Source organism: Asparagus officinalis, chromosome 7 (genome assembly GCF_001876935.1).
Source record: "Asparagus officinalis chromosome 7, Aspof.V1, whole genome shotgun sequence".
In the NCBI taxonomy this organism is placed as follows: domain Eukaryota; kingdom Viridiplantae; phylum Streptophyta; class Magnoliopsida; order Asparagales; family Asparagaceae; genus Asparagus; species Asparagus officinalis.
The window spans coordinates 51,306,696-51,320,482 of record NC_033800.1 but is presented as its reverse complement, the minus strand read 5'-3'; the positions used below and the strand labels follow the sequence as shown (position 1 = coordinate 51,320,482).

General features: G+C 34.5%; 1 protein-coding gene across 1 annotated transcript in view; it reads right to left on the bottom strand.

Annotated features, from left to right (window-relative positions):
* Positions 1–13,787, bottom strand: part of LOC109847133 (DNA polymerase zeta catalytic subunit) — a 43,118-nt gene that overhangs the window by 26,490 nt on the left and 2,841 nt on the right. Inside the window, 6 exon segments of the mRNA XM_020416378.1 lie at positions 40–215; positions 1,762–1,830; positions 4,656–4,698; positions 5,844–5,956; positions 6,076–6,125; positions 8,642–8,699. Of these exon segments, the coding sequence (XP_020271967.1) occupies positions 40–215; positions 1,762–1,830; positions 4,656–4,698; positions 5,844–5,956; positions 6,076–6,125; positions 8,642–8,699 (509 nt within the window).

The following is a 13,787-nucleotide window of genomic DNA, read 5'->3' as shown; positions in this document are numbered from 1 at the left end:
CAATAGGAATGTCCATTGCACGGAATGGGGAATATAAACCCAATAAGGCTCAGAGAGACCACCAAATAAAATGCAACGGAAACCAAAATTTCTAGTACCTGCAGACCATGTCCCTGGAAGCAAGGTACCGTAGGGATATATGCATCTGGTACTGGAGGACGGAATTTAAACTTTGAAAGATGTATATGACTCATTCCGTATAAATTATAATCAACCTGAAAATTCAATCCAAATACAATAAACCGTGGTTTCTACAGAAGGTACATCATTATAAAAGCATAATTAAATGATTAACACCATGTAATAAAGTACTGCAAAGAATCAGCTTATGCTGCTCAGTAGAACCATTAAACACGTGGAAGGCTATCAAAATATTAAATTCCTGTCTTTAAATCATTAAAAAAACTTGTTTTCATCATAGAACCAGTGGTGAACAATAAATATATTGTGTTGGGTGATAACAGATATACCATAGGTAATCGGCCCAAAGTCTGGAATATAGCTAAACCTAAGAGAAACTTAACCTCTGATAGATAGAATTGTCTTTGAATGTCAGATTGAGCGCTATCCATGACATGGTAAATTATCATACAAAAGGTTAAAAGACTTATCCTAAGGATCAATTGAAACTAGAGTTACTAACAAACCAAGTCCAGGTCAGGTCCGATGGTGAACTACAAATGTTATGATTAAAGACTTGGCACAGGATCCTCCTTGCTTATTCCATCACTTCACCATCTATCAGTTACCAAACAGTGTCCAAACATCAACCCAACAAGATAACTTATGGGAAAAGAAAACTTAGGCGCTCCACCAACTAACTTATTGCAGTCATTTTTAGATCCTACCTTCTGATATTATAATTTTTTCAGTTTTCTCAATTCTAGGGAACTACCAATCAATCAATTCTGCCACATAATTAACTTGCTATCGGTTCATTACTTGACAGATCTCGGGAACCAACAAATAGGCTAGTCAGCACTTAGATTGATTTGTTCAGGTCTTGATTATTTCCCTTTATTCTTATCTTTGACCTTTTATTTGTGTTTTTTCTATAACTTTGCTGCTTACTTTTTTCTTATGCCGGCCCTGTAAATGATTTTCTGAAATATTTAAAGAGACCTCTTGAAGTATGGTTAGATTATTCCAGCAGACAATATATTCCATTTAGCATGATATACATAATGGCAAGATGGAATTTTCCCTTCAGTTTTTATCTCTTTCCATTAGTTGAAATTCAGAAAGAACATGCATTGCTCATTTTAAAACGTGTCTTTTAGACTGGCAATGCATACATTACAAAGAATCGTGTTAAATTTCAATCATGCAAGCAGTTAATATATCTCAACAAAACATGTGCCAAGCCTCCACCATTGAGGACTAAAACTCAAACCAAGCACAAATTCAATCACAGCAAGCATGTAGCCCTGCCACATTAACACAGGTTTAAAACAATGACTATGTGTTTATCCACAACCTCTAAGATGTTGAGATGAATCCTTTACCACCACGCCCAACCCTTTCCCACTTCAGCTTAGTTAAGGGTCACCCCTCAGTAATCCTAATCACCATCACGTACATTTGTACTGTCAGTATGTTCATTCAAGTCTATCCCACTCCTCCTCCATCAGCTCTGATCTTATAATTTCTTGCACTTACAAGTTTCCAGGGCACTACCGAAACCATCTAAACAATCAGCTGAAATTTAACATATAAACCAATTATCCAGGATAAACTGAACATTCAAAGTCTATTTCTTACCAAAAATTGAAGTAGATAAGGAATATGAGATTCATAAGGCTGAAAGTTTGTTCTGAGAACAGCACCATCCTGCAAAAAATTTAAAGTGATTTAGCGGATATTTTTCTGGCAGCAGTGACACAGCTTAAATGCATATGTTCAAAGAAAAATCAAAATTATTGTTATCAACCAACTGTTTGATGCAGAAAAACAGACTGCCAAACTCCAAGTCCACCTCCAACTCTACTTGACATGACGTTGAACATTAGCAGAATAGTCGAAATAAACAATGTATTCAATGCCAGTTCCAAACTGAATTGATATAGGCTCAGCCATAGATATCGGATAGTCATTTGCCAAGTCGAACACAAAGAACCTAATCCAGGTACACTGAGGCTAACTCCGACTGAAATAATATTTTGAGAGAGAGAGAGAGAGAGAGAATGGTAATAAAATAAAATAAAATATTATTCACTGAGACAACAAGGTTGAGAATGATTCGTAATGCAACAATCCAAGTAATAATCTTCAAATAATCCAAATGAAGTCAAACAACATTACAGAACAAGCAAAACTGACATCTACAAAACTAATAGATATATTATATAGCATGCAAGAAAACAATAAGACAATCCTACATGAAGGACACTCATTAAGAAACATTTCAGACATTCAATTACCTCCCTGCCCATGAAGGAAGACGCAAATTGACTATCCTAGCACACAACACACTACGTGGAACACTGTTCTAAACTACAGTTTCTTTACACATTTTGTTTGAGAACACCAAATGCAATAAACAGATTATTTTCCATTTAAGGAATCACACCAGATTAGGTGGATTTAAATGTTACTGTGCACGCATTCGCGTGTTACTTAAAATAGTTAACAAAGAAGGCACACCTTCACGGAGCTGAATGGAAGAATAGGGTTCATGTAGCCAACCCCAAAAATTTGAGATAAAGGTTTGTTGTTTTTCAAAAACATTTAAAACATCAGGGAAAAGTGGAAAACATAAGAGACAATAGATTAACGAATCATTCAAAAAACAACAATGTACACATTTAAACTTCAAGGCAGCAAAAAATACAATCAATATTAACAAATAATTGAAAGAAAGAGAGCATAATCGTATGAATACTAGCTTTTGTTATAAAATGAAAAGCAGCAGATAAAACATGTAATCGTTATGCAGAGGCATAACCATACGAGTGATATGTTGTATGTCCCATAATGAAAGCACATAATCCTAATTTGATAAAATAGTCACTCACATGCTTTTATGTAGCTGCTCATGCAACCTTGTAAACCTTGTTTCCAACACTGGAAACTAGAAAGTTGCATCTCCACTTAGATACATGATATTCATTTTGTTAGGTGACGATTACAGCCCTAGCCATTTCCCAACAAATGCACGTCCCAGGCATTTTCACAATATAGCTACCTCACAAACCCAGCATTCTTGCTAAATGCTAATATTCCCTACAGACCTCTTCGAAAGAAAGCGAACTACTTTAAATTATGTATAGCAACAACCAGGCAAGAAAGGAATCTCTTCATCAACAAACACCACGTACTTTCCTATTAACAAGCTTCTACAGAAACTAACAACACAGATTAGGAAAAGTTTGAAGAAAGACTGCAGCAGGAGAAAAACCACACTGCGAAGGCCTATCATCTTTGCACTATTTTCTATAAGACCTTTAAGAACCAAGCAACAGGATAATAAGCAAACTTAAATCCCATGTGAGAATCAGCTGAACACAACAAAAAGAAGATATAGAACTGAAGCATCCCAAACTGCATTTTTGCAACCACATATTAGATTTACTCATCACATTTTTGGCCACCACAATGAAAATAGCTATTGTCATAAATTGTGAATGGTATTTTAACAAATCATATTGAATATTACCCGAACAAAGAAAAATACAGAAAAAGATCCATAAATATGCCCATAGAATAATAGAGCTTTCAAGACATCTTTCTGGATAATTAAGATATAAAGAATAAGAATAGAATCAATAAATAGCATTGAACTTCTGCAATGTGCACTCCTAATTAAGCAATCAGAACAGATAAAGCAAAAATACCAACAAAGTCTGAAATTCTAATTCATATGTTCCCAGGCAAAGGATGCTCCAAATTTTTTTAGTAATTAGTAAATTTCATAAATTAAACCTAGATCCCCTAAATTATCTTTATTTTATATTCCCCTGCAGTGCTTTTTCTTTGGGATTTACCTCAAATCCTACACAATTAAATGGTCAACTCTTGGGCCTAGAATAAGATATGATACCTAGCACCATGGAAGAAAAATAGAACTTCTTCAAACTCGTCACTGGTTTTGCTGATCAACTCCCATGTGTATCCAACAGATTATCACTGAGCCCAACCCAGCCCATAGCCATCACACCAGTAACTAAACTAATATTACATCGCTTTTGCTACTGCCCATGATCCATCACCAAGACCTCGCATTGCTTGCTTCCCGCATACAACCAAGACGGCAGCTGGTTGTACCAGGTACTGTTGCTCACACCTGCTGATGCTAGGGAAAACAGTGTGATAGCCATGCTCCGTGGATCAAGCATGAAGATGTTTTATTGAATGAAGAATGAGGGTATAAAAGGGATAATATTGTCTTTAGATCCAGAGAGAAGTTTGATAATTTTCATCCAACAGGCATTGCAAGAGGGAACAGAAAAATTAATGAGAAACCAAAAAAGCAATCAAGGGTTTTTATGCATCAGCTTTCACCATGATACCAAATGCTAAAATAAAAACAACACACATAGGCCGCAAGCTGTCCAATGTTTGATTGAAAAACAGAAACGGTGTAGAAACAATAAACCTTTACTGGCTGGACAAGGGAAGAATCACCAATTCATATATCAGAAGAAAGAACAACATACCAAAAGCATGCTAGCAGCACGACCAACTTCATGAGGATAATATCTTTAATTACGTCAAGGAAAGCCAAGGATGCTCGCAAGGATCACGAGAGAAACCAGAACAAAGGCAAATGCCAAATGTATAAAATTAGCAGAGAATCAACAAATGTTTTGATGAATACAGTAAATAAAGAACACAGTGACTAACAGAAGCACCGAGAACATATGTACTAAGTAAGCACGTAAAATGATTCCAATAACTGCATATTAAGCAGTAAAAATTAAACAGCATAATATGCTAAGATATTTCAATAAACAAGCATACAGCATACGGAATCGTCCTCTGTGGTTTACAGTTATGATAGTCATGGCTATAACCTAAGCAGAACTAATATTACCTCACAACTTATGTTTAGTTCCACAACTATGTAAACATGGGAACAGAACCAAGTGGACCTTAATTCAACCAGGAAAAGTCCATGCTTAGATCATAGAACTTATTTATCATCTAGAAAGTTGGAGTACTGTAACATGGTTATAGACATAGTAGTCAAGGTTGCAACCACATAGCCACACATGACAACAATTATAACAAGCCAACCAGCAGTCTATATCAACTACGAGCACACAAAAGGTATTGTCATCATTATTAACTTCCCAAAGGAGGGAATAGCAACGGCATACATCAAATAATAATAATAAAGCCGCCACGTCACATGACACCTTAAATTGACTTATAGATGGGAATATGTCAAATCATTGTGAACCCTCTTCCATTTTATAGAACTAATATGTTGAGTATAAAAGTATAATCCTCAACCCTCACTACAACTTCAGAGTTTTGGTGCACTGGAAGGGACCTTTGACACAATATCAGAGCAACCCAGGTTCAAATCTTAGTGGCCAAGAATTTCTATAGCGAATTTTTAAGATACCTCTCTCTGAGTTGAGGTTTCAGCTATGAAATGGCGTGCAATCTGTGGGGGCATGTTAAAATATAAAATTATAACTCTCAAGACTCAGTACAACTCTGGAGTCTTGGTGTAATGGCAGGGACCTTTGACATAACCAATACTAAATACTATATAACTGCTGTCCTTTTATATCTCGTGGTTTATAATTTACAGATTGATGTAACCACAGAAGAGTAATACATCACAAGCAGCCCAATTTGAGTTCAGACAACCAAAATAAAGTGACTGTGGATACAAATAGATCTTTATAAACAGGTCATCCGATGGGTAATAACCATAGAGCTTCTTTGCTCGAACAAGGCAACACTCATGCACATGTTGTCTTTTAGAAGTGGAATTCCCTTTATACTGCAAAGATCAAAATAATGTCAAGGTATCAGTTTGAACATGGGAATCCAGAACAATCGTGTAACAGAATAACTAATTCTCCAATCTCACCTACAATGAAGACGCTAACCATACCTTACCTTTAAAGCCTTCTCGAGGGCATTTGATAGAGTATGTACAAATTTCTGACCTGCAAAAACATTTGCAAAAATAAAAAAGAAACCAGACAACTGGGCAAGATTATAGTGAATCAAAGTAACAAACAGCTTATCAGAATTTGCACAAAGTGCTTCGGCGATGTAGTATGAACTAAGAAATATTACATCATTTTGAAAGAAGGGTTCTATTTGGCTACCACATCAATCCAGTCAATCAAAGAGAACCTGTAAAGGGTTCCACAATTGATTATTTCAAGGGGCAATGTGAATAACTGAGACCTAAAGACACTCAGGTACACAAAGGAAACAAACAAGGAGACACATACAGCTACTGTACTCCAAAAAGTCATTTTCATGGTCAATGATGTAAAGGTCCTTCAGTACAATGCTCTGAGCCATAGCACATAGCTCAAAAACTTTGCAAGAGGAGAGACACTTGTATCAAATATGTATCCAATACTAGACACTTCAATACTTGATGGATACATGCCAGAACCTTTTCATACATCTTAAAATATCCCATGTGTAATGGGAACAAAACAGAAACACATCTGATGTATAAAAAAAAGTAAAAACCAAATGCGCAACTGTTACATTCACATTTCTAGAAGATTTTTTTAATGCAATTATATAATTTGTCCAGTTTCTTATTGATAGAGGATATCGTTCATTAAAGCTTAGCGTGTGCATGCTTAGCATGTGCATGTATAATTTGTTTTTGTATCCATGATGGTTTGGTGTCCCAAATTTTAGGTTTGCTATCTGTGTCTCATATTCTCCCTTACATATACATATGTATAACTTGTTACCACTTCCAAGTCTCACATATCCGTATCTGTTCTTCACAGGCTCTCGTTGAAGCACCATACATCAAAAAAAACCATTACATGCTTTAAAAAACACCATGGAAGCCACTAAAGAGGTATCAATTTTCCAATGCCATCTACGAATAACTTTGGATCTCCGCCACAGGTAAGACACATTCCTGCAGGAAAGGGGGCAAGATCCTAATCTGTGAATCCTACATAGCCTGAAGCTCCTACGACATTGCATATTTCTATGGTGATCTTGTACTCCCTCACACAATTAATTATCATTCTATGGTAATCTTGTACTCCCTCACACAATTAATTAATTATCATACTCCTCACGCAGCAGACAGCAATAAGAATGTCTACAACTATAAAGAGCCAGAATACAAAACCAACAACTGATGAGCAAACATCCACTAAAATAATCAAATCCCTGGGTTGGACCAGCCAAACAATCGCGAATCAGTTATATGCGATGACAAAATAAGACAAGATCTATAGTTCAAAAAGAGAAATAAGTAGAAAAAGAAGAATTTTCGTTTTATGTGATTCATGAGCAGGGACAAGTAGGATTTTCAGCTGCAAGGGATGTGGGGTGGGGGAGTGGAGGCGGCAGGGCTCAGTGTCAGAGGTGAGCATATAAAATCAAGCTTGTTACCAATCAGATCTTTTTTTTCAGAAGGATTATCCCTCTAAATTTTACAATACAAACGATCTAGTATAACTCAATTCAACTACACAGCGGATTAAGAAAACCCAATTCAAAAACTAATTAGTTTAAAAAACTAATCTAAAATTAATAACTTACAGAAATTTAACGAACAAGAAGAAAACCCTATGTTTTATCCTTTGTTTTCTCTTTATTTTCTGTCGAAACACAATCGCAAACAGTGCACACCTTTCCATTAGACCTTTCCTCCAGTTAGCTGACTACTTGTTTGGCTAGGTGTTGCATCATTATCCAAGATTCCTTTTACAAAAAAATCTCCTCCGGTATAAACGCATGTCTAGTGGGCCTCACATCCACTACAATTCTAATAAGAATCATATCCTATTCCAACTAGGATATGTGAAGGTTATGGGTGTCTTTTGCTAAGGCAGTGAAAAAAATTAACATTCACAGATCCTAGTTTAGTGGCCCACATACAAGCTCATGCCCCTGTTCATGTGAACCACAACCCACTAGAATATCTTTCATTTTAATAATATATTTCAAAAAGAAAATATGATATATCTAGCTGGTCAACATTAGTTTCTTTGCTACCTATTTGTTGGAAACCTTGGCCGGATCTGCTTAATAAACTCTAACGTAGATACTAGCATAAATGAAACATGAATTCTACAACATGACTACAGAATTCTGACCGCATAATAATATTCTACCATACAATGCATGATAAAAAAGCTTAATCATAAATCATCGCAACTTGGATTCAAAGCAAAGAAAACCTAAATAACTGCTAGCCCAGATATCTTGCAAAAAAGGGCAAAAAAATGGTCTCAAATTTAACCTGAAATACCACTGGTAGGAGATAACCTACGTTAAAACACATGTTACTTTGTTTTCAAGAAAGAAGAAAATAAAGCAAGTAAAGAAACAAGAAAGGATATTAGAAAAAACTTCTGCAGGAATGAATGTTTCATGAAAACAATAGTCCCAAATGTACAGAGGTAACTATTTGCATTGATTTGCAAATTACATTGCCTGGAGATTGAGGATTAAACTTTTAAAGTACCTTCTTCTGGACTTTTAAGTGCATTGTCCGGACATGGAATATACAAATATGGTAAGACCTACAGAATTCAACAAAATGTATTTAAGAACAAATTACAAAACAGTCACAAAGAAATTCTACTGTTTTTGAAAGCAAATTTGCAATATTCAGAACATGTACAAAGGCATATACAGGGGAACAAACATAAGCTGCATAGTGAACAAGAGTTCAACAGAAATTTCCTGCAATAAGATTGGACATTACCCTGTCGCAAATTAGTATAATCACAATCTGAACAACACGGAGATTAAGATTCAAGTAGACAAATTTATAGCTCAAGGGAGATCCAGTATGGTTTCCATCTTCAAAGTTCAAACACAGACTTGCTTATGCGCACACGAGATCTAAAAGGCCAGATTGGTCTACAAAAGCTTGGCTTTCTCTGAAAATGAAATAATAAATAACTTGAAATTCATACAACTAAGTTCTAATAGTTTAAAGTTCTAAATGTAAATAATAGGCTTAACACTTCAAATATTAAACATATCCAGAATATTAGCTAAAATGAATCATGCACGTACGTAATGGGGTGAGCATTATTTGAGTCCAACTCAAAAAAATCTAAACCGTAGGGATGGAGACCCGCTTTTGGGCTCAATGTTAGGAATGTAGATGGGATGGATTCGTATTAAATACAAGTTAAAAATCTGAATCCAGACAAGTCAGTAAATCGTATCTGGACTCATGGTCAAATTCACTTCTTATTGGATTTTGATAGAAGTTGGTTCTTAAATATAGCAGTGTGAGTTACCAGTTATCATCATCCCACGTGAAGGTTATTGCATAAAAATTGTCAAATCTATATTTTTATCTAAAACATAATAAAATATACACCATACGTATCATCACATAAACTATTGTCTTGTTTATTATCTATGGATTTAGGAAGGTGATATCCAAATCTGAAATCCAAATCTGAACCAATAAGGTTTTGAATTCGATGTTGATATCCAAACCTGGAAATGTCCAAAATGTTAGACAGGGTTTTGGGTTCTTGAATACCATTTACCTGTAAAAGGATCAAACCAAGCACTTGAGTCCGAGTTTCCCCTTTTCAACTCTCCATTTGATCTCGCTGCTTTACATATAAGGATGTTTACCAAATTCCGAGTAAATCAATGATAACATAATAGTTGGTTCTTCAATGTCTATGCAACTATGAGGCATGAGGCATACTTCAACTAATTACCCAATCATGTTCGCAAAACATTTCCCATAAGAATTAAGTGGTTAATCTACAAAGATTTAAGCAGAATGCATTTCATTCAGATATATAAGCCTAAGAATTTACTCATTCACATAAAAGCGTGATAATCTCAACACTTATGTAAGCCTAAGAATTTCCTCATTCACATAGAAGCGTGATAATCTGAACACTTCACAAAGTAATGCTTCCTTAAATGCAAATTCATGGATTTAACATATAAAAGTATAAAAGATATATGACTAACAGGGTTTAGGACATGAGACCAAGATAGACAGCTGGAACTAGGTTTTGCTATTCAAAGTATATACGGCATTCAAAGTATACAGGGTTATAGAGGGGTGAGTTTAAAATTAAACTAAGAACCAGGAGAAAAGAGACACATCTACTTGTTCTTGTGTGATGCTAAACTTCCTGCTAGAATGCTCTAGTATCTCAAGAGCACCAATCCAGGAGACCATATCTAAAACTTAATAACAGTCAAAGTCATCAGATGTCCTTCCATCACTGTTCAGCATCATCGCGTATCAGAAACTTTACGCATCATCAGGACAAAAAAATTTAAGACGACATCAGATAAGACTAAGAATAAACCATATTTTTGACAAAATTTCTGTTTGATATAATTTTTGTTCAAGTGAATGGCCTGTTTGGAAACCAGAATTCCGTTTTAAATTCTGGAATTGGGCCAATTTTAGTGTTTGGATTCAAAAACATTTGAAGCTCTGGAATTGGCCCAATTCCAATTAGATTTTAACAGCATATCAGGCTTGGAATTTCTAAATGACACCAAAAGCTATGTCATTTCGAAATTCTATTTCTCTATTTAGACTCGCCCCTCTCCTCTCATTTCGTCCCTCTCCTCTCTTTTGATCTCGACTTCTGAACTAGAGTTAGGTTTTTATCTCGATTTCTGATAGGTTCCGATCTCGGTTCATCCCACTACTCTCTCTCGATCTCGGCTTCTCCACTTCTGATCTAGAGTTAGGTTTTTGATCTCGACCTCGACTCATCCCTCCTCCTCAATTCTCGGTCGAAGACAACATCACAGTGCTCCTAGGGATTTCTAAGAGAACAAACGCTGGAGATGATTCTCTCTATGGTTTGTTAATATACTTAAATCTCTCAAAATCCAAACTCAATCTCAAATATCTCAATAGTTCAAGTTGTTTTAGGGTCAGTTCTCAATCAAGTTCTCTACTTCGACTCGCAGAATTTGGAAGTTTGATTTTTCATTATAAGAGTTTCAATTGAGGAAAAGTTTGTGATGTTTTGGTTTACCTTTTCCGTATCATCAAAAAATGTCATTTTTGGTTCAATTTATCCTCATTTCTCTATATTGTATTGAGATTGTTTGATAAATAATTTACCTTGAGTATATAATGTGTATAGCCTATAATGCATATAAATTGCTCAGAAAATTTGTAGCTAGGTCATTTTCATTCCAAAAAGTAAAAAAGAAAAAGGAAAATTAGTATTCTGATTTTTGGTAAGTAGAGAAGTAGACAGGATTGTGGGAGTGTCAAACTTGAGTTGATTATTAGGCTTATTAAGTGTCTTAAGTCTTTCGATTGGATCTGTAGTTTTTTAGTAAGTTTGATTTGCTATGTTTGAGAATTGTTCCTAGAAGAACAAAAAGCAAAGTTGATGTCCATAAAATTAGGTTTATGATAGTTGGGATTGACCTTGGAGATAATCTTGAGTCGTAACTTCATTTCAATAGATTTAGATTTATGTATCTTGACATACTGAAGAGAGTCTATGTTGTAATTCTGCATTTTTTATATCTACACTCTTAAAATCAAGTTGATCCTCAATTCAAATCCATCTGATAACATGCCATGAAGGTAAAAATGACCATAAATATGTTCCATTCATAGTTCTAGAAGCACTTCATTGACAACTTGATGCATAATATCTTTTATCATGACATCTATATCTTTGGCGCTCTTCATAAAAGAATGCATTCGAGAATGAAAATAAAGTGCATGACATGCCGGAGTATTTTCCTTTTTACTGAAATGTTGATTATAAATAACAAGTCTAAAATCATGTTGAGTCATGCATGTGAGCAATCCTTTATGTCTTTACCACTCAAAATCATATATGAATCCTTTGTCTTTTCACTCAGAATCGTAAGATATTACAAAAAATATTCAATAGAGGATATTCAATTTGATACTAGTATATATAGGTTTTTATAATAGCAAGCCCAGTTCAAATTGAAACAAAATTGAGGTTGCATCCAAACTCAACAATCGTTATAGCAGTTTCGTCTAAAGGAGCAAACCATTTATTAATGAAACTCTGCATGTTGTTGTTATTACTGTTATTGGCACATTAACCTTTTATCCTAAGCAATACCATATTATGTTTGGGGTACCAGTATTGAAGCACATGGGAATCAATTATTAATAATACAACAATATTATGTCAAGGTGACCATTGCTTAGCAAACCCTTTAGCATGTGAACTAAACTAGCACAAATTGCATTCATGAAACTAATATGTTCACTGTTTGTAACTGCTTCTTTCTTATTATAACCAAGCTATGCCACTGTAACTTACCACACAATTTGCTTTCTAGGTTTGATGTCAGCACGGCAGATGGCTGTAACATCAGACTATATAAGTCACACACACATATATATGATTGGATCTTAAACATTGGTTTTATCTTATAGTCCTCACATATTTGCTTGTTTTGATGGGAGAGACCTTGGATTATGGTGGTTTTGGTTAATGATAGAGCAAAAAACGGTCTAACTAAATACGGAATATTGAACTTTCATGTCAAACTTGGTATATTGATCAAATATTCTTGAATTTTATCGATATACATGTCTTCTAATCATTCAGTCCATATCAAGTGGAAATATTTTTTGATATACATGTCAAGCTTGGTATATTGTTTTAGCGTAGCAAGTTGAAGGGTTATTTTGATGAACAAGAAGCTGACATTCTCTAAATTTTGTTAATTCTTGCACTCCTTATTTTACTAGAAACAGCTATATGTTTGTTTCTTAATTTGTCAGACTCTTCTTTACATGTATCTAAATTTAGTTGTTTCTTTTGGACGATAATAGTTCAGTTTTTCTTATTGAACTAAAAATACAAGCAAGATTTGTCTTCATGTTCTAATTAAAGGTTATGACTGTAATTATGAGCACATAGAATATATAATTCTCTTTTCTCATCTGATAGCACTTAGTTAACTGTAAATTATTACCCAAAGTTATTGGTCAATTATTCCTATAATCATGATCTTGAATCTGCATAGTTTTCTCTTTCATGTCGTTGGTATGTTATAATGTCATTCAATTTTCATTTCTTTTTTCCAGGTTAAGGATATTTATGAATCTCACAAGAAATGTCATGAAGCTCTAAATGCACAAGTTGCAGCTTCAAAAAAATTCGAAGACTGTAGAAACTACGTAGTTTATTCCCCCATGTTGTTTGTTCTGATAAGTTTATATTGTCCTTAGATAAAAATTGCATCCAAGATGATTTCCATATGAATCAAATTGAAGAGATTTAAAATGTTTTGATAAGCTACACTGTCAGGGTGATTTAACTTGTAGTTCTTTACATTTTGTGACAATTGTATCTTTTCGATTAGCAACAACCATACTGATAATGGTTGAGACTGTTATTTTATATTTATAGCTATTCTATGCCTCCGAAGCTTACAAATTTCCCATTGGCTTATATTTCTCTGTCAAACCAGGTAGAATTCAGACATAGTTTATATGAATGGTTGCATTGAGTTGAAGAATATAGCCAAATTTGTATGATTATCTTGGTCTCTAAATTATCTGAATTTACATGAGAAAAAAAAACCAAATCTAGTTTAGAAATTAAATATTTCAATCTTGATGCATAGCTTATGTAAATTAAATATCG